This window comes from Trachypithecus francoisi, unplaced genomic scaffold (assembly GCF_009764315.1).
Source record: "Trachypithecus francoisi isolate TF-2019V2 unplaced genomic scaffold, Tfra_2.0 Lachesis_group13, whole genome shotgun sequence".
In the NCBI taxonomy this organism is placed as follows: domain Eukaryota; kingdom Metazoa; phylum Chordata; class Mammalia; order Primates; family Cercopithecidae; genus Trachypithecus; species Trachypithecus francoisi.
In genome coordinates this window covers 108520769-108548184 of record NW_022681458.1, presented here as the reverse complement: position 1 = coordinate 108548184, position 27416 = coordinate 108520769, and the positions used below count along the sequence as shown (strand labels likewise).

The following is a 27416-nucleotide window of genomic DNA, read 5'->3' as shown; positions in this document are numbered from 1 at the left end:
TAGACATTATGGGCTGCCTTCATATCTGATATCCTGGAATGCAGCAGTCATCTTTTGGGGCTATAATAGGAGCTGTTGAGGGTAAGCAGCGAACTGGGTCAGACAACAAAAGACAGAAGAACCTAGGTTCTCTCTCTTTTTAAAAATATAGCTTTACTGCGATATAATTCCCATGCCATAAAATTCACTCTTTTAAGTGTACAATTCAATGGCTTTTAGAACATTTGCAGAATTGTGTATCATCACAACAATCACAACCTAACAGGAGCTCAAGGACTAATTTTCCTTTTCATTATACCAGTATCTTTCTTTTTTTTTTTTTTTGAGACGGAGTCTCGCTCTGTTGCCCGGGCTGGAGTGCAGTGGCCGGATCTCAGCTCACTGCAAGCTCCGCCTCCCGGGTTTACGCCATTCTCCCGCCTCAGCCTCCCGAGTAGCTGGGACTACAGGCGCCTGCCACCTCGCCCAGCTAGTTTTTTTTTTTTTGTATTTTTAGTAGAGACGGGGTTTCACCGTGTTAGCCAGGATGGTCTCGATCTCCTGACCTCATGATCTGCCCGCCTCAGCCTCCCAAAGTGCTGGGATTACAGGCTTGAGCCACCACGCCCGGCCTCTGTTACCTTTCCTTACTTTACTCATCCTTACTTCCTTTCCTTTTGTAACAAGAGAGGTTATTTCTTCTTCTTCTTCTTTTTTTTCTTGGGACAGAGTTTTGCTCTTGTTGCCTAGGCTGGAGTGCAATGGTGCAATCTCGGCTCACTGCAACCTCCGCCTCCAGGGTTCAAGCAATTCTCCTGCCTCAGCCTCCTGAGCAGCTGGGATTACAGGCATGCATCACCACGCCTGGCTAATTTTGTATTTTTAGTAGAGACGGGGTTTCTCCATGTTGGTCAGGCTGGTCTGCTCGAACTCCCAGCCTCAGGTGATCTGCCCGCCTTGGCCGCCCAAAGTGCTGGGATTACAGGCGTGAGCCACCGTGCCTGGCAGAGAGGTTATTTCTTCTTTTTCTATGGTAAACTCCTCTATTTGTGATTCCAACCTACCCATTCTTGCCACCTCAAAAACCTTACAACACTCCTTCTCCCTCAAAAACCTTACAACACTCCTTCTCAAGTGGATTATTTCCTTATCTTTAATAAAGCCTTCCTCCATGCCACATCTCCATATAGTTAATATACTTTTATCCTTTAAAATGGTAACATTATTTTATTTGCACTGTATTGATTACCGCTATTTCCTGCTAATGAAGAGGAGGCAGAGTGTCCCCAATTCAGAGCCAGAGATACTTTCCGAAACTACAGAAATGGCACAAGAAGCAGCACTCTTCAGTCTCATATCTTCCCAGACCCTGTGCAGCAGGGAATATTGCAGTGGCCTCATTATACCTCACTGCATATTATAAATAGGATTCCACCTGTGCTAAGCTGCTGAGGCAATTAAAGAGGAAACATACTTTTTGCATAATGGAAACGTGTTTAAAGTAATTTGCCTTCTGGAAAGTTGTTAAGGCACGAAGGAATGCTGCCATCCCTCAGTGACAAGAAATTTTAAATTAAGGGTTGGCTTTAATCCTCTTCATAGAAAAATAACTGGCATTTCTCCCAAAATGGTTTCTTCTAAAAATGAGGCATTGTTGTGATGTACCTGTTGTAATGGACTTGAATTGAGAGATGGCCAGACCATACGTAACACAGGTATCTGGTTTTTTTTCTCGGAGAGTATTATGCTGATCACAAATCTGAAGAATGTGTTCATTTTCATCCATTGTATTCTCAACATATATTACAAAGCAACAAAAACAATGACATAGAAGAAAAGTAATTCTCCTAATTATCAGAGATTCTCCACTAATTGACTTTGTACTGGTAACATTGATAATTTTTGGTTCATTCCTTTGTTTACTATTTATCATCGTTATTTTAAAAAAAGTTCCATTGTTTTATTTTTATTTATTTTTATTTTAATAGGTTTTTGGGGAAACAGGTGGTGTTTGGTTACATGGATAAGTTCTTTAGGTGTGATTTCTGAGATTATGGTGCACCCATCACCTGGGCATTGTACACTGCACCCAGTGTGTAGTCTTTTATCTCTTACACCCCTCACCATTCCCCCAAGTCCCAAAAGTCCCATTGTATCATTCTTATGCCTTTGCATTTTCTTTTTCTTTTTCTTTTTGAGAAGGAGTCTCGCTTTGTCACCCAGGCTGGAGTGCAGTGGTGTAATCTCGGCTCACTGCAACCTCCAAATCCTGGGTTCACGCAATTCTCCTTCCTCAATCTCCCGAGTATCTGGGACTACAGGCACACGCCACTACACCCGGCTAATTTTTGTATTTTTAGTAGAGATGGGGTTTCACCATATTGTCCAGACTGGTCTCAAACTCCTAGCCTCAAGTGATCTGCCTGCCTTGGCCTCCTGAAGTGTTGGGATTACAGGCGTGAGCCACTGCACTCGGCCTTATTTTTTGATTTTTAAATGATAGCCATTCTTGCAGGAACAAGGTGGTATTATACTGTGGTTTTAATTTGCATTCCCCTGATAATAGGTGATGGTGAGCATTTTTTCATGTTTTTTTGGCCATTTGCATATCTTCTTTTGAGAATTGTCTATTCATGAACTTAGCTCACTTTTTGATGGGATTATTATTATTTTTTTTCTTGCTGACTTGTTTGCGTTTCTTGTAGATTCTGGCTATTAATTAGTCTTTTGTTGGAGGCATGGTTTGTGAAGGTTTTCTCCCACTCTGTGGGTTGTCTGTTTACTCTGCTGACTGTTCCTTTTGCTGTGCAGAAGCTTTTTAATTTATTTAAGTCTCATCTATTTATCTTTGTTTTTGTTGCATTTGCTTTTGGGTTCTTGGTCATGAGCTCTTTGCCTAGGCCAATGTCTAGAAGGGGTTTTCTAGTGTTATCTTCTAGAATTTTTATTGTTTCAGGTCAGATTTAAGTATTTGATCCATCTTGAGTTGATCTATGTATAAGGTGAGAGATGAAGATCCAGTTTCATTCTTCTACATGTGGCTTGCCAATTATCCCAGCACCATTTATTTGAATAGAATGTTCTTTCCCCACTTTATCTTTCCATTTGCTTTGTCAAAGATCAGTTGGCTGTAATTATTTGGCTTTATTTCTGGGTTCTCTATTTTGTACCATTGGTCTATGTGCCCATTTTTACACAAGTACCATGATGTTTTGGTGACTACAACCATATTGTATAGTTCAAAGTCATGTAATGTGATGCCTCTGGATTTGTTCTTTTTGCTTAGTCCTGCTTTGGCTACGAGGAGTTTTTTTGGTTCCATATGAATTTTAGGATTGTTTTTTCTAGTTCTGTGAAGAATGATGATGGTTATTCTGATGGGAATTGCATTGAATTTGTTGATTTGTTTTTGGCCATATAATTATTTTCACAATATTGATTCTACCCATCCACGAGCATGGGATGTGTTGACGTGTTTCCATTAGTTTGTGTTGTCTGTGATTTCCTTCAGCAGTGTTTTGTAGTTTTCCTCGTAGAGGTCTTTCGGGTCCTTGGTTAGGTACATTTCTTTCCTCTTTTTTTTTTTTTTTTTGCAGCTACTGTAAAAGGGCTTTAGTTCTTGACTTGATTCTTGGCTTGGTCACTGTTAGTGTATAGCAGTGCTACTGATTTGTGTACATTGATTTTGTATCCTGAAACTTTACTGAATTCATTTATCAGATCTAGGAGCTCTCTGGATGAGTCTTTAGGGTTTTCTGGGTATACAATCATATCACTGGTGAACCATGACAGTTTGACTTTCTCTTTACTGACATGGATGCCCTTTATTTCTTTCTCTTGTCTGACTGCTCTGGTTAGGACTTTCAGTACTATGTTGAATATAAGTGGTCAAAGTGGGCATCCTTGCCTTGTTCCAGTTCTCAGGGGGAATGCTTTCAACTTTTCCCCATTCAGTATAATGTTGGCTGTGGGTTTGTCATAGATGGCTTTTATTATCTTAAAATACGTTCGCTCTATGACGATTTTCTGAGGGTTTTAATCACGAAAGGATGCTGGATTTTGTCAAATGTCTTTTCTGTATCTATTGAGATGATCATGTAATTTTTGTTTTTAATTCTATTTATGTGGTGTATAACATTTATTGGCCTGTGTGTGTTAAGCCATCCCGCATCCCTGATATGAAACCCACTTGATCATGGTGGATTATCTTTTTGATATACTGTTAGATTTGGGTTAGCTAGTATTTTGTTGAGGATTTTTGCATCTGTGTTCATTACAAATACTGGTCTGTAGTTTTCATTTTTTGTTATATCCTTTCTTGGTTTTGGTGTTAGGGTGATACTGCTTTCGTAGAATGATTTAGGGAGGATTCCTGCTTTGTCTTTTGGAATAGTTTCAACAGGATTGGTACCAATTCTTTGGAAGTCTGATAGAATTCAGCTGTGAATCCATCTGGTCCTGAACTTTTTTTTGTTGACAATTTTTAAATTATCATTTCAATCTTGCTGCTTGTTATTGGTCTGTTCAGAATCTCTATTTCTTCCTGGTTTAATCTAGGAGGGTTGTGTAATTCCAGGAATTTATCCATGTCTTCTAGGTTTTCTAGTTTGTGCACATAAAGGTGTTAACAGCAGCCATGAATAATCATTTGTATTTCTGTGGTATCGCTTGTAGTATCTCCTGTTTCATTTCTAATTGAGCCTACTTGGATCTTCTCTCTTTTCTTGGTTAGCCTCACTAATGGTCTATCAACTTTATTTATATTTTTAAAGAACCTGTTTGTGTGTGTGTGTGTTGTTTCAATTTCATTTACTGCTGCTCTGACTTTTATTTCTTTTCTTCTGCTGGGTTTGGGTTTGGTTTGTTCTTGTTTTTCTAGTTTCTTTAGCTATGACCTTAGATTGTCTTATTAGTGCTTTTTCAGAGTTTTCGATGCAGACATTTAATGCTATGATCTTTCCTCTTAGCACTGTTTTTGCTATATCCTAGAGGTTTTGATAGGCTGTGTCACTATTATCATTCATTTCAAGGAATCTGTAAATTTCAATCTTGATTTTATTGTTGACTCAGTGATCATTCAGGAACAGACTATTTAATTTTCATATATTTGCATGGTTTTGAGGGTTCCTTTGTAGTTGATTTCTTTTTTAGTTTTTAAGACGGAGTCTCACTCTATCGCCCGGGCTGGAGTGTAGTGGCACGATCTCCGCTCACTGCAACCTCTGCCGCCTAGGTTCAAGCGATTCTCCTGCCTCAGCCTCCTGAGCACCTGGGATTATAGGTGCCTGCCACTGCGCCTGGCTAATTTTTGTAGTTTTAGTAGAGACGGGGTTTTGCCATGTTGGCCAGGCCGGTCTTAAACTCCTGAACTTGTGATCTACCCGCCTCAGTATCCCACAGTGCTGGGATTACAGGCATTGAGTCACTATGCCCAGCCCTGGAGTTAATTCATAATTTTATTCCACTGTGGTCTGAGAGAGTACCTGATATACTTTGATTTTTTGACTGGGTTTGGTGGCTTACGCCTGTAATTGTAGCATTTTGGGAGGCCAAGTCAGGTGGATCACTTGAGGCCTGAAGGTCAAGATCAGTCTAGCCAATATAGTGAGACCCCATCTCTACTAAAAATACAAAAATTAGCTGGGAGTGGCGGAGCATGCCTGTAATCTCAGCTTCACAGGAGGCTAAGGCAGGAAAATCGCTTGAACCCAAGAGGCGGAGGTTGTGGTAAGTCGAGACTGTGCCACTGCACTCCAGCGTGGGCAACAGAGCAAGACCCTGTCTCAAAAACAAAAACAAAAACATTTGATTTTCTGAAATTTATTAAGGCTTGTTTTGTGGCCTATCATATGGTCTATCTTAGAGAATGTTCATGTGCTGATGAATATAACGTGTATTCTGCAGTTGTTGGGTAGAATGTTCTAAATATCTGTTAAGTCCTTTTGTTCTAGGGTACAACTGCAGAATGTTATGTACATATCTGTTATGTCCATTTATTCTAGGGTATAGTTTAAGTCTATTGTTTCTTTGTTGATTTTCTGTCTTGATGACCTGTCTAGTGCTGTCAGTGGAGTACTGAAGTCCCCCTCTATTGTTTTGCAGTCTATCTAATTTCTTAGGTCTAGCAGTAATTGTTTCAAAAGTTTGGGAGCTGCAGTGTTAGGTGCATATGTATTTAGGATTGTGATATCTTCCTGTCGGACTAGTCCTTTCATCATTATATAATGTCCCTCTTTGTCTCTTTTAACTGTTGTTGCTTTAAAGTCTGATTTTTTTTTTTTCTGATATAAGGATAGCTACTCCTGCTCACTTTTGGTGTCCATTTACATGGACTATCTTTTTACACCCCTTTACCTTAAGTTTATGTGAATCCTTATGTGTTAGGTGAGTCTCCTGAAGACAGCAGATACTTGGTTGATGAATTCTTTTTTTTTTTGAGACCGTCTTGTTGTGTTGCCCAGGCTGGAGTGCAGTGCTGCAATCTCGGCTCACTGTAAGCTCTGCCTCCCAGGTTCACACCATTCTCCTGCTTCAGCCTCCAGAGTAGCTGGGACTACAGGCGGCCACCACCTTACCGGGCCAATTTTTTTTTTTTTTTTGTATTTTTAGTAGAGATGGGGTTTCACTGTGTTAGCCACGATGGTCTTGATCTTCTGACCTCATGATCTGCCCGCCTTGGTCTCCCAAAGTGCTGGCATTACAGGCGTGAGCCACCGTGCCCAGCCTGATGAATTCTTATTCATTCTGCCATTCTGTATCATTTAAGGGCAGCATTTAGGCCATTTACAGTCAATGTCAGTATTGAGATGTGAGGTACTATTCTATTAACAGTGCTAGTTGTTGCCTGAATACCTTGGGTTTGGTTTTTTGGTTTTTTTTTTTCCTTCACCCCCCATTGTGTCATTGTTTTATAGGCCCTGTGAGATTTATGCTTTAAGGAGGTTCTGTTTTGGTGTATTTCAAGGATTTGTTTCAAGATTTAGTTTCACGATCTTTTTGTGATGAATTTCCTGGGTGTTCTTTGAATTTCTTATATTTGGATGTCTAGATCTCTAACAAGGTCAGGGATGGTTTCCTTGATTATTCCCTGAAATAAGTTTTCCAAACTTTTAGACTTTCCTTCTTCCTAGGGAACAACAATTATTCTGTCACCCAGGCTGGAGTGTAGTGGTGTGCTCTTGGCTCACTGCAACCTCTGCCCCCCAGGTTCAAGCCATTCTCATGCCTCAGCCTCCCGAGTAGCTGGGATTACAGGTGCATACCACTGCACCCAGATAATTTTTTGTATTTTTAGTAGAGATGGGGCTTCACCATGCTGGCCAGGCTGCTCTTGAACTCATGACCTCAGATGATCCACCTGCCTCGGCCTCCCAAAGTGCTGGGAATACAGGCGTGAGCTACCGCACCTGGCCCAGGAACACCAATTATTCTTAATTCTTCTTCTTCTTCTTTTTTTTTTTTTAAGGTGGAGTCTCACTCTGTCACCCAGGGTGGAGTGCAGTGGCATGATCTCGGCTCAAGGCAACCTCTGCCTTCTGGATTCAAGCAATTCTCCAGCTTCAGTCTCCCAAGTAGCTAGTATTACAGTAATGGCGTGTGCCACCACACTTAGCTAATTTTTGTATGTTTAGTAGAGACAGGGTCTCACCATGTTGGCCAGGCTGGTCTTGAACTCCTGACCTCAAGTGATCCACTCCCCTCGGCTTCCCAAAGTGCTGGGATTATAGGCCTGAGTCATAGCACCTGGCTATTCTTAATTATTCTTAGGTTTGGTCATTTAACATAATCCCAAACTTCTTGGAGGCTTTGTTCATTTTTTAAAATTCTTTTTTCTTTGTCTTTGTCAGATTGCATTCATTTGAAAGCCTTGTCTTCAATCTCTGAAGTTCTTTATTTTACTTGTTGAATTATATTGTTGTAAGTTTAGTGTATTTTATATTTCTCTAAGTGTTTCTTTCATTTCCAGAAGTTATGATTGTCTTTTCTTTATGATATCTATTTCTCTGGAGACTTTTTTGTCCATATCCTGCATTGTTTTTAAAATTTATTGGCTGAGCTTGGTGGCTCACGCCTGTAATCCTAGCCCTTTGGGGAGCTGAGGTGGGTGCATAACCTGAGGTCAGGAGTCAAGATCAGCCTGGCCAACATGGTGAAACTCTATCTCTACTAAAAATACAAAAATTAGCTGGGTGTGGTGGTGCGCACCTGTTGTCTCAGCTACTGGGGAGGCTGAGGCATGATAATTGCTTGAACCCAGGAGGCAGAGGGTGCAGTGAGCCAAGATCATACCACTGCACTCCGGCGTGGGTGACAGAGTGAAACTCTGTCTCAACGACAACAAAATATTATGTAAGTCGGTTTTTACCTTTCTCTGATGCCTCCTTGAGGAGTTTAATAATTGACCTCTGAATTCTTTTTCTGGCACTTCAGATTTCTTCTTAGTTTTGATCCATTGCTGGTGAGCTAGTGTGATTTTTTAGGGATGTTAAAGAACCTTGCTTTGTCATGTTACCAGAATTGCTTTTCTGGTTCCTTCTCATTTGGGTAGACCATGTCAGAGGAAGGATCCGGGGCTCAAGGGTTGCTGTTCAGATTCTTTTGTCCCACAGGGTGATCCCTTGATGTGGTGCTCGTCCCCTTCCCCTACAGATGGGGCTTTCTGAGAGCCAGACTGCAGTGATTGTTATTGCTCTCATGGGTCTAGCCACCCCAGCAGAGCTACTGGCCTCCGGGCTGGTACTGGGAAATGTCTGCAAAGAGTCCTGTGATGTGATCAGTCTTCTGGTCTCTCAGCTGTGCATACCATCACCTGCTCTGGTGAAGATAGTAGAGCAGTGAAATGGACTCTGTGAGGGTCCTTGGTTGTAGTTTTGTTTAGTGCACTGGTTTTCCTGAATGCTGATTGTGCTAGCAGTGAATCTGTCACATGGACAGACTCAGGACCTCTGGTTAGCCAGGATGTTACAGGCAGTGGAATTAGCTGTTGTTTCCTCCTTTTCTGGAGCAGGGTTGTTCTGAGTGGCTGTAATGGCTTGATTGGCTGGCCTACAGCCAGGAGGGGGCGCTTTCAAGAGAACATCAGCTGCAGCAGTATAGGGGGCATACAAGCTTGTCCTAAAGTCCCTGGATAAGTATTCCACTTTCTCGGGAGATGGGCAGGACTATATAGATTCTAAGAGATTATGTCTTTTTCTTCTGTTACCGGGTCGGGTAGAGAAGACTATTAGGTGGCAGGGTTAGTTGTGTCTGAGCTCAGACTCTCCTTGGGCTGGGTCTGCTGCGTCCACTGTGGGGGCTGAGAGTGTGGTTCTCAGGCTAATGGATTTATGTTCCTAGGGAGATTATGGCTGCCTCTGCTGTGTCATACAGGTCTCCAGGGAAGTGGGGGAAAGCCTGCAGTGACAGGCCTCATTCAGCTCCCAGGCAGCCAGCAAGGCCAGTCTCACTCCCGTTGTGCTCCACCAACAACACTGAGTTTACATCCAGGCAGCTCTTGCCCCAGGCTACAAGCCTCCTCTGCTCTGCCTGCAGCTGCTTGGGTGCTAGTATCTGCACTTCCCATTCTGCTTGAGCAACATCCCCCTCGAACACCATCCCCCTCCCCAGGTTTTTGCCCAGGAAAATTTGTACTTGGTCGAAATTATTACAGAGTTCAGCTGGAAGTTTCCTTCTCCTTGTGGCCCTTTCTCATTTCCACTGGAAGCCCTCCCTATCATCATTATTTACTATTTATCATTACCATTATTTGTTTTCATTAAGAACTACCTGAGAAAGAAACCTTGATAATCTAGTAACACCACTAAGGAGATAAGAAACATACTTAAAATATACTCTGTCGCCGGGCGCGGTGGCTCAAGCCTGTAATCCCAGCACTTTGGGAGGCCGAGACGGGTGGATCACGAGGTCAGGAGATCGAGACCATCCTGGTCTACACGGTGAAACCCCGTCTCTACTAAAAAATACAAAAAAACTAGCCGGGCGAGATGGCGGGCGCCTGTAGTCCCAGCTACTCGGGAGGCTAAGGCAGGAGAATGGCGTAAACCCGGGAGGCGGAGCTTGCAGTGAGCCGAGATCGCACCACTGCACTCCAGCCTGGGCGACAGAGCGAGACTCCGTCTCAAAAAAAAAAAAAAAAAAAAAAAAAAAAAAATATATATATATATATATACTCTGTCCTCCTAAGAAGTACTTCAGGTAGACTAGCATAAATGTTTATACAGTACATAAATAATACATGCCAATACCATAATTCTGTAGCATAGCACTGTACATATTAAAATTTATTAACAATATGACCTAATTTGCTGATATGACCTAATTTGAAGCCCTGTACTTTCCTCTTGTCTGCCTAGAACAGTGTGTATGTTATGAGGCAAAGAAAAGATTACAGCAGAGAAAGAAATCTTTTATCTTGAAGATCTATAAAATTAGGATAGATAGAGACCCATTTGTTTGGAAGGCTTTAGGCATATCTCCGTCTAGAGCAAAGGAAGAGGAAAGATGACCCAATACTCTCTAGGCCCAATACTCTCTAACCACAATTAGTGAACAGTGTTTAAAAAAAAGAACAGAGAAAGTATTCATTTCTTCAGTTTGGCAAGAAGAAACAAGATTTCATATTTCATACATTTATGTATTATGGAATTATAGCCTTTTAAAAATTAAACACCACAAATAATGAGGAATTCATTTTACTGTAAGCAATAATTAAGTATATGCCCTTAAAATAGCATATTCTATAAGTAGCTGCATATTTACACCAATCTATTTACTTGAAAACTCATTATTCTCTTTAAATTTTTCCTTCTTATTCTTATCAAGATTTAAAAAAAAATCCATCATCAGGTGGTTTTAAATTATCTTCAAATTCCTCAACATAATTTTTCAAATGATTCATAGAAAACAAAAGTATTTCTAAAATGATGCTACAGAGTACAAAGAAAATTTCTACTAATAGCCTGCACCTTGTTGTGTTTGGCACAGATCATGCTTAATGGGGGTCTGGGCACAAAATGTATCTCCTATTTTTTCACAATTTTGATGAATGGCAGAAATATCAACCCAGTTGATCAAGCAAGAAATCTAGATTTGACCTTTTCCCTCACCTCCACACTCAGTCAATCACCAATGTCTACTGATTGCACTGCTTTAATCTATCTTCAATTATTCCTTTCCCAGTTAAGATATGATACAGCCACTACCTTGGTTTAGATCACCAGCATTGTTCATCTAGATTGTCAGTGAGCATCCTAAGTGGATTCTCTGCCTATTAGTTATTGCTTCCAATACATTCTCCACACAGCTACAGTTATTCCTCTAAAGCCCAAATCTGATTATTTTACTCCAGGTCACTGTACCTGACTTCTGAGAACCTTTAGAATAAATAACAAATTATGAACTGTGACTTTCATAATGTAGTTACAGCTCTCATTGACCTCCAGCCTAATCTCAGTCAGAACTCCTCTTTTTGAGACAGTATCTTACTCTGTCACCCAGGCTAGAATGCAGTGGCATGATCATGGCTCACTGTAGCCTTGACCTCCTGGGTTTAAGTGATTCTTCCAACTCAGCCTCTCAAGTGGCTGGGAGTAAAGGCACATGCCACCATGCCCAATTAATATGTTTAATTTTTTTTTTTTTTTTTGAGACGGAGTTTCACTCTTGTTGCCCAGGCTGGAGTGAAGTGATACCATCTCAGCTCACTGCAACCTCCACCTCCTGGGTTTAAGCAATTCTCCTGCCCGAGCTTCCCGAGTATCTGGGATTATAGGCACGCACCACTATGCCCAGCTAATTTTTATATTTTTAGTAGAGATGGAGTTTCACCATATTGGCCAGGTTCATCTCGAACTCCTGACCTCAAATGATCTGCCTGCTTAGGCCTCCCAAAGTGCTGGGATTACAGGCATGAGCCACCGCACCTGGCCATGTTTAATTTTTCGTAGAGGTGCGGTCTCACTATGTTGCCCAGGCTGGAGAATTCCTCTCTAGGACTATGCTTCAGGCATGTTGACCTACTTTTGGTTCCCTGAATATGTCTTTTCTGGTTATTCTGTGAATTTCCACAAACTGTTTCAATTGCCTGAAATACATTCCACCAGCCCATCTCCTTCCTATTTTACTCCCTCCCTCTGGCAGGCTAAATCTTATTTGTTCATTCCTTGGGATGTCTTTCTTGCACCCTCAAGACTGGGCCAGGTATTTTCTCTCATGTACTTTCATAAGCATCCTGTTTTTGAAGCACTAAATACACTCTACTGTAGTTGAACATTTATTTCATGGTCTTCCCCAACAGATTCCAAGTTCCTTGACAGGAAGACACTGTGTTCACCATACCTCCCTAGCACCTTGCTACATAGTAGGCAATCAGTAAATATGTATTGAATTAATATGAAAACATTTAATCAAAGAAAGGAAGCACCAACGCTGGTATACACACAATATAATAATCAAATCATAATCTGTGGTATTTCAAGTTCATTTACAAACTGGTTTGGGAGAACTCTGAAACTAATTTTTTTCACAGAATCAATACTAAATGTAGTTGATAACTAGCTACCTCCTGCAAAGCCTATTTAATCTATAACGTAGGTAAACTGTATTATTCACAGTTACTATAGACTCTACTAAATATCAGTAATATTTCTGGGGAAAATGTATTAAGAATTCCAATTTGGTCATAGCTTGAATTAATTATTTCTGGCTGTAGCTCAGGAATAGAAATACACAGTTCCAATTTCCATAGGTGGTTGAGGACAGAAGTTCTATTAGAGAAGGAATGAAAAATGACTAAAAACTCTAGGGAACTGGTGAGGCAAGGACTGGCCTTCTGCTGCCATTAGTCTTTGGGAACATGACCTAATTTATGGACAACTACTTTTCTTCTCTTTTCTTTTCCTTCAAGAATCCTAGGAATTAGATGCCAGATTCCTATTGATTGTCAACACTTCTGACTTCAAACCAGGGTTTTTTGTTTGTTTGTTTGAGATGGAGTCTCACTCTGTCAACCAGGTTGGAGTGCAGTGGCACCATCTTAGCTCATTGCAACCTCCACCTCCTGAGTTCAAGCGATTCTCCTGCCTCAACCTCCCGAGTACCTGGGATTACAGGCACACGCCACCATGCCCAGCTAATTTTTGTATTTTTAGTAGAGATGGGGTTTCATCATGCTGGCCAGGCTGGTCTCGAACTCCTGACCTCGTGATCTGCTTGCCTTGGCCTCCCAAAGTGCTGGGATTACAGGCAGGAGCCACCGCACCCGGCCCCAACCAGGGTTTTTTAACCACAGACAAGAAATGATCTAAAAGGTTCTCATATAGTTCTTTTTCCTTAAGCAAGCAATCTGTATTCAGTATTATATACAAAGAAAATTAAGTAAGCAAACAAGCAAAAAACAAGAGAGTTATTAACTCTAGGAAATACAATAGTTGTCAAAGAAAAAAATTTAATTATAGCTCAACAGTGAGATGTTTAACAGAGTTATTATACTGTAAACAATGAACACTGATCTAACAAAAAATTACGACCAAACTGAAAATTAAGACATGGGAAAATGAAACAAGGAGAATATATTGAAAATATTTTCTTCCAATCTATGTTTTGCATTTTCATTTTCCTAACAGTGTCTTTCATATTACATACATTTTTTTTTACCACCATGTGTTCAAGTTTTTAATCTTAATTTTTTCTTTAAAGTTTGTGCTTTTTGTATCCTAAATAAAACACTGTCCTCCCCAAAAGTTGGGAATATTTTTACATATGTATGCTCCTAAGAATTTTATAATTTTAGCTGTCATATTTAATTCTATGACTCATTTCAAGTTAATTTTTATGTCTGGTGTGAAATAATGTTCAAGACTTCTGTTTTTCCATATCCTATTGTCTTAGTACCCATTACTGTAAACTATAATTTCCCATTGAGTTATCTTGTCTTCTTTCTTAACAGATCAACTGACAATCTATGTGAGGTTCTATTTCTGGACTCTCTTTTCTGATTCATTAATTTAACTTCTTATTAAGTATTTATATAATGTAGTGTGACTCGTTCAAAATTGTTTTGGCTATAGTAAGTCCTTTGTATTGCCACAAAAAATTTATATTTACTGTGTCAGTTTATACAAAAAAGACTAAAAGGATTTTGATTAACATTGCATTGAATATAAAAATTTACAGAGAACTGACATCTTAACAATACTGAATCTTCTGATTCATGAACATAATCTATCTGTTGTTTATTTACATTTGCTTTACTTATTCTAAACAATGCTTTGTAGTTTTCAGTACGTATTTTTGTTGACTTTATTCTAAATTAGTTCATCATTTTGGATGCTATTTCAAATCATATTTTTAAAATTTCAGTTTCCAATTGTTATTGCTGATATATGGAACTAGAAATGATTTTTATATGTTGAACATGAATTCTGTGACCTTGATAAAATCACTCTTCGATTTTGTATGTGGATAATGCTGCCTGTGAATATGGACAATTTTACCTACTGCTTTTCAATATGTATACCTTGTATTTCTTTGTCTAGCCTTAATGCACAGCTAAGACCAGAACCAGAATAATGTTAGAGAAGTGATGAGGAAAGGCTCTCTCGTCTTGTTCCTGATCTTAGAGGAAGAGCATCAGTCTTTCTACATTAAGTATGATGTTAAATGTAAGTTTTAATAATTGCCTTTTATTAGGATAAAGAAGTTCCTTTCTTTCTTTCTTTTTTTTTTTTTGAGACGGAGTTTCTCTCTTGTTGCCCAGGCTGGAGTGCAATGGCACAATCTCAGCTCACCGCAACCTCCGCCTCCCAGGTTCAAGAGATTCTCTTGCCTCAGTCTCCCTAGTAGCTGGGATTTAGGCATGTGCCACCATGCCAGGCCAGTTTTGTATTTTCAGTAAAGACAGGGTTTCTCCATGTTGGTCAGGCTGGTCTCAAACTCCCGACCTCAGGTGATCCGCCCGCCTTGGCCTCCCAAAGTGCTGGGATTATAGGCGTGAGCCACCGTGCCTGGCCAAAGAAGTTCCTTTCTATTCCTGATTTGTTGACAGGTTTTGTCATGAATGGATATTGAATTTTGTCAAATGTTTATATTGAGATAATCATACAGTTTTTTTTTTTTTTTAGGAGAGACGGGGTTTCACTGTGTTAGCCAGGATGGTCTCGATCTCCTGACCTCGTGATCCGCCTGTCTCGGCCTCCGAAAGTGCTGGGATTACAGGCTTGAGCCACCGCGCCCGGCCAATCATACGGTTTTTAATTTTTATATTGTTCATGTGATGATTTACAGTGATTGATTAATTCACTGTTAAACTTTGTATTGCTGGTATACTTTTTTATATACTGGTGGATTCAATTTGCTAATATTTTGTTAAGGACTTTCAAATTCATTAAGAACACTGACCTATAGTTTTCTTATTATGTGTTTGTCTGGTCTTGGTATCAGAGTAATCCTGAAGTTATAAAATTAGTTGGAAGGTATTTCTTTCTTTCTGGTTTTCTAAGAAGTTTTTAGAATTGGTTTTACTTTTTACATTAAATGTTCAATGGAATATAGCAATGAAACCATTGAGGCCTCAAATTTTCATTATAGGATGAGTTTTACTATGAATTAAACTTTTCTAGTTGATACAGGGCTATTCAGGTTTTTAATTTCTTTTTGAGTCAGCTGTGATATTTATGGAATCTATATATTCACATAAATTTTGTTGGCTTTCTTGACATAAAGTTGTTAATGATACTCGCTTATTATCTTTTTAATGCCTATAGGGTCTGTAGTGACAGTCTTTTTATTCTATTTTTACTGCTGACATAGGTAAATTAGTTTATTCTCTATTTTTGTTTTAAGTTTTACAAGTTTTATTCTTTTAAAACAACCAGTTTCAAGTTTCTTTTTTTTTTTTTTTTGAGATGGGGTCTCCCTCTGTTGCCCAGGCTGGAGTACAGTGGTGCGATCTCGGCTCACTGCAACCTACACCTCCTCGGGTTCAAGCAATTCTCCTGCCTCAGCCTCGCAAGTAGCTGGGATTACAGGTGTGTGCCACTGTGCCCAGCTAATGTTTATAGTTTTAGTAGAGACGGGGTTTTGCCATGTTTGCAGGTTGGTCTCAAACTCCTGACCTCATATGATCCACCTGCCTTGGCCTCCCAAAGTGCTGGGATTACAGGTGTTAGCCCTGCGCCTGGCCCCTTTTACTATTTGACATAAGGCTTGCTTTTTCTGATAAGTATAGCTACTCTTGCTCACTTTAGGTTTCTCTTTGTGTGGAACATCTTTTTCCATCTCTTTGCTTTCAGTCTATATGTGTCTTTACAGATGAAGTGAATTTCTTATAGGCAGCATATAGTTGGGTGATGTTGTTTTAAAAAAATACATTCAGCCAGCCTGTATCTTTAAAGTGAAGAATTCAACCCATTAACATTTAACGTTATGTTTTATATGTGAGGACTTATTCCTGCCGTTTTGTTAATTGTTTCAACGTTGTTTTCTATATTTGTTCCTTTCTTTCTCTCTTAATCATTGTGGTTTGGTGGCTTTCTGTAGTAGTAACATTTGAGTCCTTTCTTTTCCTCATTTGTGTATCTGCTCTACCAATGAGTTTTGTACTTTCACGTGTTTTCATGATGGTAGATGTAATTAATTTTTTCCAGGTGTAGGGCTCCGTTAAGCTTTTCTTATAGGGCTGTTCTAGTGATGATAAATTCCTTCAGTTTTTCCTTGTCTGAGAAATATTTTATTTTTCCTCTACTTTTGAAGGACAGCTTTGTTGGGTATAGTATTTTTGGCTGAAAGCTTTTTTCCCCTTCCTTTCAGCAAATTGAATATATTATCCCAGTGTCTCCTTGCCTGTAAGGTTTCTTTTGAGAAATCTTTTACTCTGTTGAGCATTCCCTTATATGTGATTTGATGTTTTTCTCTTGCTGCTTTTAGAATTCTCCCTTTGTCTTTGACTTTTGACAACAATGTGCCTTGCAGACCTTTTCAAGTTGTATCTATTTGATAAGTCTTTGAGCTTCCTGTATCTGGATGTCTAAAGCTCTTGCTAGATTTGGTAAGTTTTAAACTATTATTTAATTAAATAATTTTTCTATGCCTTTGCCCATCTCTTCTCCTTCTGGAATACCCCAAATTTAAGTATTTGGACACTTTATGGTATTCCATAGGCTTTCCTCATCCCTTTTTATCCTTTTTTTATATCTGACTTTTTAAATTTTTTTTTGAGATACAGTCTCGCTCTGTTGCCCAGGCTGGAGTACAGTGGCACGATCTCGGCTCACTGCAAGCTCTGCCTCCCGGGTTCATGCCATTCTCCTGCTTCAGCCTCCCGAGAAGATGGGACTACAGGTGTCCACCACTACGCCCGGCTAATTTTTTTTTTTTGCATTTTTAGTGGAGACAGGGTTTCACCGTGTTAGCCAGGATGGTCTTGATCTCCTGATCTCGTGATCTGCCCGTCTTGACCTCCCAAAGTGCTGGGATTACAGGCGTGAGCCACTGCACCTGGTCTTTTTTTTTTTTTTTTTTTTTTCTCAAGACAGAGTCTTACTCTGTCACCCAGGCTGGAATGCAGTGGCACAATCTTGGCTCGCTGCAACATCTGCTTCCTTGGTTCAAGCAAGTCTCCTGCCTCAGCCTCCCGAGTAGCTGTGATTATAAGCAAGCACCACCACACCTGGCTAATTGTTTGTATTTCTTGTAGAGATGGGTTTTGCCATGTTGGTCAGGCTGGTCTCGAACCCCTGACCTCAAATGATCCTCCCACCTTGGCCTCCAAAAGTGCTGGCGTTACAGTCATCAGTCACTGGGCCCAGCTGATTTTGTATTTATTAGTAGAGATGGGGTTTCACCATGTTGGCCAGGCTGGTCTCTTAACTCCTGGCCTCAAGTAATCCTCCCACCTCAACCTCTCAAACTGCTGGCATTACAGGCGTGAGCCACTGTGCCGGCCAAATGTTTTAATGAATGAATTTTATTTTATTTTATTTATTTTTTAATTTTTGAGACAGGGTCTCACTCACTCTGTTGTCCAGGCTAGAGTGCAGTGGCATGATCACAGCTCACTGTAACTTCTGCCTCCTGGGCTCAAGCGATTTTCCCACCTCAGCCTCCTGAGTAGTGGTACCACAGACATGTACCACCACACTCAGCGAATTTTTGTATTTTCAGTAGAGATGGGTTTTTGCCTTGTTGCTCAGTCTGGTCTCCAATTCCTGGGCTTGAGCAATCTGCCTGCCTCAGCTTCCTGAAGCACTAGGATTACAGGTGTGAGCCACCACACCTGGCCAGATTTTTTATGATTACATTTTATCTCTACTATTGGCTTATAACTGATACTGTGTTTTCTATTTCTAGCATTTCCATTTTACTGTCTTATAATTTTCATACTAATTCTAAAATTCTCCATCTTTTCATGCATGTTGTTTATCTTTTCTTTAACATATTGTTCAGAGCTATTTTAAAGCCCTTGTCTAATAGTTCTACAATGTGGGTCATTTCTGCATCTGGCTTTATCAGTTGCTTTATCTCTTGACAATGGTTGTTTTTTTAAATGTCTTTTTTGTTATTTTGCAATTTCTATTGAATGCTAGGAGTTATGTGTAGAAGGATAGTACAGACTGAGGAAACGATAGTTACATCCAGAATTGAGCATGCTTCTTCCTTTGTGGTGATAACATGGTGGGGGAGGGGACTGAGTGAATATAGTCAGCACTGAGTTCTGTTTAGGTTCTCTTGTTACATTTACCTCTGGAGCACCATGAACCTCAAATTCCCCCAGCAATGGGATACTTCTACCTTGTAATACTGTGTGTCAAGGGTTTTGCTAAGTGTTCCTGCCACACACTCAGCTTTCAGTAGTCCTGCACGCCTGTATTATAGAGGGGTATCTTCTCTTTCCCAGTGGTAGACTGATCTTGAAGGTTTCTCAGTGTTAAGTTCTTAGTGGGGGTTGGAGGACCTTTTGAGTCTCCTGATACCAACTCAGCATAAGACAAATTTTTTGCTGCAGCTGAGCCTTGGGGGTGGGACTTTCTTGGTGTTCCTGCCCCTCACGGCTAAGAAAACTATGTTTTGTAACTGCAGGTGGTGCTAAAGAGGTCTCTGCCTCTCCCCTGGCAGTAACAGATATATCAGTGCCTTTTATCAGTGCAGGTCCTGAGTCCAAGAGGGTTTCCTGCCCACTCCCCAGGGGCAGGCAGCATTTGTCCCTATCGCACCACCAGAAGCAGTCTGTCATGGACTAGGCTTTGAAGCTGGAGGAGGGGATACTCTGCCTCTTCCACAATGGCTTAAGGCTTTTGTTTAGTGTAAGAAAGGGGTATTGAAAATAGGCAGTTTTGAACTTGTGCTCCTCTAACGGATATGTTCTCAGGACTCCCAGCTAGCACCTGGTAGATGCCAGTGGAAATAAAGCTTGTGAGAGGGTATAAACTCCCCTGTGTCAGAACCCCTTTTATTGTGAACTTTCTTTCTTTAAATTTTGTTTCTGAAAAAATTTTGTTCTTTTTTTGTTTGTTTTGTCTTTTTCTTTGTTTGTTTTTTATAAAATAGAAACAAGGTCTTCCTCTGTTAGTTACCCAGCCTTATATCGAACTCCTAAGCTGAAGGGACCCTTCCACCTCGGCTTCCCAAAGTGCTGGGATTACAGATGTGAGCCACCACGCCTGGGTGAACATTCATAAAAGCCTAGTTCTTTCACTTACAGTAGTGTTAGAACTTTAGCTGTTTTCTTCATATCCAGTTTTATAATAACCACCTCTTTTCCCCTTCTCTACCAAATAAAAAAAGTTCATATGTTCCATCTCTTCTTTAAACAAACCAGAAAAAGAAGGAAGTTTCCTCTACATAAGAAAAGTCATCTATGAAAACCTTAGCAATAATATCATTTGTTATTTTTATTTTTTATTTTTTGAGACAAGTCTTGCTCTGTTGCCCAGGCTGGAGTACAGTGGCGCGATGTCGGCTCACTGCAAGCTCCGCCTCCCGGGTTCACGCCATTCTCCTGCCTCAGCCTCCCGTGTGGCTGGGTTTACAGGCGCCTGCCACCATGCCCGGCTAATTTTTTGTATTTTTTAGTAGAGATGGGGTTTCACCGTGTCAGCTAAGATGGTCGCGATCTCCTGACCTTATGATCCGCCCGCCTCAGCCTCCCAAAGTGCTGGGGATTACAGGCATGAGCCACCACGCCCGGCCACAATAACATCATATTTAATGGTGAAAGACTAAATGCCTTCCCCCTAAGATTGGCTACAAGGTAAGGCGGTTCAGTCTTATCATTTCTATCCAAAATTGTACTAGTCTTCCTTCAACATAACAGGCAAAACAAATAAAGGCATACATATTACAAGGAAGAAATAAAAGTCTTTATGTGCAGACAAAATGATCCTCTATCTTCTAGAATTAACCAAAAATCCACAAGAACTAATACAAGGAGTTCAGCGAGGTCATAGAATAAAAGGTTATATGAAAATCAATAATAATTCTGTACTTAGCAACAGAGACTTGGAAATTTACATTAAAAAATGCCATTTACAGGAGCATAAAAGGACACAAAATACCTATGGATAAATCTAACAGAATGTATTCAAAAAACTAGAGAACGTTGTGGGGATAAATTAAAGGTGAATGATACTCTTTTCAGGGACTAGAAGACTAAATATTATTCAGAAGTAAATTCTTCCAAATTAGTCAACAGATCCAACACAATTCCAACAAAATTGTATACACTTAAAATGCTGATTCTAAGATTCATATAGAAAAGCAAAGGACCTACAAAAGGCAAAACAATATTGAAAAGGAATACAGTAAGGTAAACAATATATAATTTCAAGGCTTATTTATTTTTTTGAGATGGAGTCTGGCTCTGTTGCCCAGGTTGGAGTGCAGTGTCACGATCTTGGCTCACTGCAACCTCTGCCTCCTGGGTTCAAGCGATTCTCCTGTCTCAGCCTCCCGAGTAGCTGGGATTACAAGTGTGCACCACCATGCCCAGCTAATTTTTGTATTTTTAGTAGAGACGGGGTTTTGCCGTGTTAGTCAGACTGGTCTCAAACTCCTGACCTCAAGTGATCCACCTGCCTCGGCCTCCCAAAGTACTGGGATTATAGGCGTGAGCCACTGCACCTGGCCTTCAAGACCTATTATAAAGCTATAGTAATCAAGTCCTTGTATATAAAGCTGATGAATAGACCAATAAATGAGAATAGAGTTCAGAAACAGACCTACACATATGTTGCCAATTTATTTTTGATGAAGGTGCCAAGGAAATTTAAGGAGGGCAAAATAGTCTTCTGTGTTCTAATGAGTGTTGTAACAGTCGCTTGAAATTGAAAATCCATATGTAAAACGACAAATCAAAACAAAAACAAAGAAACGGAATGTCTGCCTTTATTTTATAGCATATTATATGTAGCACATAATATGTAGTATACATATTATACATATTATATGTAGTATTATATGTAGCATATAATATGCTACAAAATAAAGGTAGAGGTTCTGATGTTTTTATTTTTGTAGCATAAAAGACTTATATGCTACAAAATAATAGTTTATACATCTACATCTAAGTCATCTATCACTTAGCTATGGGTTATGTTCTCAGAAATGCATTGTTAGGTAATGTCATTGTGAGAACAACACAGAGTGTACTTACACAAACCTAAATGGTATATGTATTTTTATTTATATATTTTTCTCATATGAAAAACCAAAGGACCTAGCACCATTACTGAATACCAATTATTATTTTTTTTTTTTTTGAAACGGAGTCTCGCTCTGTCGCCCAGGCTGGAGTGCTGTGGCCGGATCTCAGCTCACTGCAAGCTCCGCCTCCCGGGTTCCCACCATTCTCCTGCCTCAGCCTCCCGAGTAGCTGGGACTACAGGCGCCCGCCACCGCGCCCGGCTAGTTTTTTGTATTTTTTTTTAGTAGAGACGGGGTTTCACCGTATTAGCCAGGATGGTCTCGATCTCTTGACCTCGTGATCCGCCCGTCTCGGCCTCCCAAAGTGCTGGGATTACAGGCTTGAGCCACCGCGCCCGGCCGAATACCAATTATTACTTCTACTTGATCTGCAATGCAACGTTAAGTGCCATTTATTGTTTCTATATATGCTCTATTATAATCTTATGAGACCAGCGTTGTATATGTGCTGTTTTGTTGACTGAAATTTGATTAAGTAGCACATGACTGATAACCTAAAGCTATGGTGTTTTTAGAAGAAAATATAAGAGAGTATCTTTGTGAACTTAGGCAAAAATTTCTTAGGACTCAAAATACAAAAAAAAAAAAAAAAGAAAAAAAAAGAAAAAAAATTGATATACTAGGTTGGTTCCAAATTTTAAACTTGTGTTCTCTGAAAGACAATGTTAATAAAACAGAAATCAAATCCATAGACTTGGAGGACATATTTGTAAACTATCTGTATATTAGAGAACTTGTTTCCAAAATAAATAAAGAATTCTTATTACCCCATATAAATATGGACTCAATATGAACAGATACTTTACAAAAGAAAATGAATAGACAAAAGGCACGGAAAACATGGTCAACACCATTAGTCATCGGGAAAAGAAAAATTAAAAGCACAATGAGATGAGACTACATGCCCACAAGAATGGCTAAAATTAAAAAGATGGCAATACCCAGTGCTGACAAAGAGATCGAATGGAACTCTCATACAATGTCAGTAGAAATGCAAAACAATATAGCTACTTTGAAAAACAATTTGACAGTTTTTTTTATAAAGTGGAATCTATATTTTTCTTATGACTCACAAGTTCTATTTCCAGGTATTTACTCAAGGAAAATGAAAATATATGACTATATAAAGGCCTGTACATGAATGATTATATCACTTTTACTTACAATAGTCTAAAACAGAAACATTCCAAATGTCCATTCATTGGTGAAGGAATAAAAAAAAACAATTTTAGGGGCCAGATGAGGTAGCTGACACCTATAATCCCAGTGCTTCAGGAGGCTGAGGCAGAAGGATCCCTAGAGCCCAGGTGTTCGAAACTGCAGTGAGCTATGATTGTGCCACTGCACTTCAGCCTGGGTGACAGAGCAAGACTCTATCTCTTAAAAAACATTTTTCTAAAGTTTTGTTCCCATACATTGGAGGATGTAAGGAAAGCAATAAAAAGGAAAAAGTCATAACATATACAACAAACTGAATCAATCTCAAAAGCTTTATGCTAAGTGAAAGAAGCCAGACACAAGGCTACATGCTATTGTTCCATTTTTGTGACATTCTGGAAAATGTAAAACTATAGTGACAGAAAGCATATCTATGATTGTCAAGGTATAGGGATGGGTGGAGGGGAAATGCTACGAAGGTACATGAGAGAACTTTTTGGCATGACAGAAATATCTCTATCTTCATGGTACTGGTGGTTACCTAACTATACACATTTGCCAAGCCTCATCCAACCACATATTTTTATTGTCTTGTATTGTATTGTATTGCATTTTGTTTTGTTTTATTTTATTTTAGAGACAGAGTCTTGCTCTGTTGCCAAAGCTGGAGTGCAGTGGCACAATCATAGCTCACGGTAGCTCAGATCTTCTGAGGTAAGCGATCCTCCCTCCTCAGCCTCCCAAGTAACTAGGACTACATGCACACTACCACATCTGGCCCAACTGTACATTTTAAAAGGATAAATTTCACTTTATGTAAACATACCTCAACAATCCTCATCTTAAAAAATTATGTTACAAAAAAATCTCAGAATCAAGAGGGGTGACGTTCGTCAGTATTTACAGGTTCTACCACGGTGGTAAAAACAACCACTACCACAAATACATGATAAATTTACTTGACAGTTATACTAATTTTACTAAATTCTAAAATCCTATATTTTTCACTTTTAGACAAACAAAAAGTGAGCAAAATTACCTCTGTAGGGCACTGAACATGGAATATCAAAGAAAGATGACTGACAAAAAAAAAAAAAAGATTATTTGCAGTAATAATGTAGTAAAACCATGGGAATACTAATAATAAAGATGAATATAGGTCGGGCACAATGGCTCATACCTGTAATCCCAGCAGTTTGAGAAGCCAAGGTGGGTGGATCACTTGAGGTCAGGAGTTCAAGACCAGCCTGGCCAACATGATGGACCCCATCTCTGCTAAAAGTATTAAAAAAAATTTGCCAGGCATGGAGGAGCATGCCTGTAGTCCCAGCTACTTGGGAGGCTGAGGCAAGAGAATTGCTTGAACCTGGCAGGTGGAGGTTGCAGTGAGCTGAGATTGAGCCACTGCACTCCAGCCTGGGCAACAGAGTGAGGCTCTGTCTTAGAAAAAAAAGAAAGAAAAAGATGAAAAAAAAATATATATATATTATATATAATTTAAATGAGAAAGTATAATGTATAGTATCCTCTTGCATCAAAATATACCTGTATATTGGAAAAGATAAATATATGGTTGGGTATAGCATTACTGTTTACTTTGAATATGTCTGAATTTTTCCATAAAAAAGAGTTAAACAGGCTGGGCATGTTGGCATACGCCTGTAGTCCCAACTACTTGGGAGACTGAGGCAGGAGAATGGCTTGAACCTGGGAGGTGGAGACTGCAGTGAGCCAAGATCATGCCAGTGCACTCCAGCCAGGGTGACACAGTGAGGCTCCCAACTCAAAAAAGAAAAAAAGAGTTAAACAACAGCAAAGAAATTCTGCAATACATAAATAACTTGTTTAGTTAAACACAGTAAAATACACTGAATAATTTGTATGAAGACAAATATATGATGGCCCAGCAAAGAGTACCTTGGCAATAGCAGTTTGTTTAAACATGCGAGTTATCAACCCCATGACTGTCTCCATGGCACCTGAATTTGGAGTTCTCATTATTTTTTCCCACTCTTCAAAGCTGGTATTCAATTCCTATGTGGGAAAAAATAACATTGTTTAGGAATATAGCATAATGAACAGAACAAATTAATGCAATCATATATCATGTCCTACTTTTTTTCCTTTTCTCTATAGAAAGATATAAAAAGAAAATTCTCAAAGATTCCAACATGTTCATTTAAAAACATCAACGCAGAGGTAGGTCAGTCACATTTTCAGAATTATAGAAACCAATGATAAGCTGTGGGTGAAAACAAAGCCCTTTGCTAACAGCATAAATCAAACAGTTATAATTTCTTCTTTTTTTTTTTTTTGTATGTGAGACAGAGTCTCGCTCTTGTTGCCCAGGTTGGAGTGCAGTTGTGCAATCTCGGCTCACTGCAACCTCCACCTCCTGGGTTCAAGTGATTCTCCTGCCTCAGCCTCCCCAGTAGCTGGGATTACAGGCATGAGCCACCACACCCAGCTAATTTTGTAGTTTTAGAAGAGACAAGGTTTCTCCATATTGCTCAGGCTGGTCTCGAACTCCCAACCTCAGGTGATCTGCCCGCCTCGGCCTCCCAAAGTGCTGGGACTACAGGCGTAAGCCACCGCGCCCTGGCCTATAACTTCTTAAGAAGATGCATTCTGTAAAGTGGACATAAGAAACATAAGAAAGCAGAGTAGTAAAAATCTATACGGCAGCTAAGTACTTTTGTAAAAAGATGTGGTTTGATTTAAATAAAGATGGAGAATATTAAATAAAATTAATATTAAGTAAAAATATAATACAATCATGTTGATTCCATTTTATTTTTTCTTTCTAATGCTAAAATAATAGATAAGAAAATCAGATTGTTCTTATTTTAGAAGTAACATTGCTCAATGTTTACAAAATGCTCATACGCTTTCAAGATAACAATGAAAAACTGTTAATAAAGTCATTTTCAGATTTGCAGAAATTTCAAACACTGCATTCCCTAAAAATAAACATGGATAAGGATTAGGTAAGGATTAGTAAACTGGTTTTCTGATATACCGAATTTCACGTCTTAAACATGATCACAGAGTTTTAGAATTTCAAGAATAGGGCTGCATGAAGTTATTCTAGAAGACAGTTATTCATACTTTAAAAAGAAATTCTAGAGCAAGGAACCCAATTTCTCTCGCTAATTATTGGGTTTCACACCTTCTATTTAGAATTCTTTTTTTTTTTGAGATGGAGTCTCACCCTGTCTCCCAGGCTGAAGTGCCATGGCATGATCTTGGCTCACTGCAACCTCTGCATCCTGGGTTCAAGCTGATTCTCATGCCTCAGGCTCCCGAGTAGCTGGGATTATGGGCACGCGCCACCACACCCGACTAATTTTTGTATTTTTAGTAGAGACGAGTTTTCACCATGTTGGCCAGCTGGTCTCAAACTCCTGACCTCAGGTGATCCGTCCGCCTCAGCCTCCCAAAGTGCTGGGATTACAGGCATGAGCCACTGTGCCTGGCCGATATTTAGAATTCTTAATACTACATCTCTGTTGCAATTGAAGTTCTTTTTTCAGCAAAAATACTTTTTTTCTTAAACCACTAGGTTACCTTATCTTTTTATGTATCTGATGAATAAAATTGAATTCTTCCTGCTTTCTTGCTGAAATACAAAACCAATTTATAGGTTCTATTAATTAAACCTATTTTAAGAAAGCAAACCTTTCCTTCTGTGAAATATGAAATATGTATAATCTTTAATAGTATAATTCAAAATTATTTAAAGTTAGACTTTCAGTCAAGCAAGGGTTCTCACCTTGGCTGCTGCTGATGGAAGATCAAATGGAATACGCTGTCTGACTTTAGGGGGTAGCTGCGTTAAAACTTCAGTCTTTAATCTTCTAATCATTATGTCACTTAATAGCTGGTGAAGTTCATTAAGATTTGATGCCCCTCTACAATCCCACTGAGGTCTTTTACCAAAATATCTGTTAAAATGAAGACAAAACATGTAGCAAAATTGAATGCTGGAGTTAAGAAAACAATTTATCCAATGTGTTCTTCCTTTTAATAAGGAGCCACGGCACTGCTTTCATTGTTATTTCTGAATGAACATTACTTTCAAAAAGCTCAGCCTGAAAAACAGTAATGAAAAAGATTTGACACTACTCTAAACTAGAGAAGATGTTAGTGTCTAAGCATACTGTTTACACTGAGTTAATACAAGACTGTGATGAACTGATGACTCTGAATCGCACTAGGTCACTGTTTGTAAATGGGGGTGTCATTGGCATTTGGGGTGGGCTCACACATGGTGGTGTTTAGCAGATCTATCTATAAAGTAGGCATGAACTGCCAGTGCATCAGTCAGTCATTATAATAACCAAAACCACCCAGAACATTTTCTGTGCCCTCTAGGAGGAGATATTATCTCCAATAGAGCTGTTAAAGCATAGCAGATTGATTACACAGTGGTCTCTTCTTCCTTTGAAATACTTCTTCCTTTCCAACCCTTTGCTGGATTGACAGCAAAGGGATAAAATAAAAGAACACAAAACTACTATGAAAGACAGAATGAGAGAGGAGACATCAGAGAATAAGTGATTCGAAGAAATATTTAGAAGGCA

The 27416-nt window shown here is 39.4% G+C and overlaps 1 protein-coding gene across 1 annotated transcript in view; it reads right to left on the bottom strand.

Moving 5' to 3' along the window:
* Positions 1 to 27416, bottom strand: part of ZRANB3 (zinc finger RANBP2-type containing 3) — a 324081-nt gene that overhangs the window by 78305 nt on the left and 218360 nt on the right. Inside the window, exons 7-8 of the mRNA XM_033231677.1 lie at positions 26606 to 26777; positions 24751 to 24867 (exon numbers count right to left, since the gene is read on the bottom strand). Of these exons, the coding sequence (XP_033087568.1) occupies positions 24751 to 24867; positions 26606 to 26777 (289 nt within the window). The remainder of the gene's footprint in view (positions 1 to 24750; positions 24868 to 26605; positions 26778 to 27416) is intronic.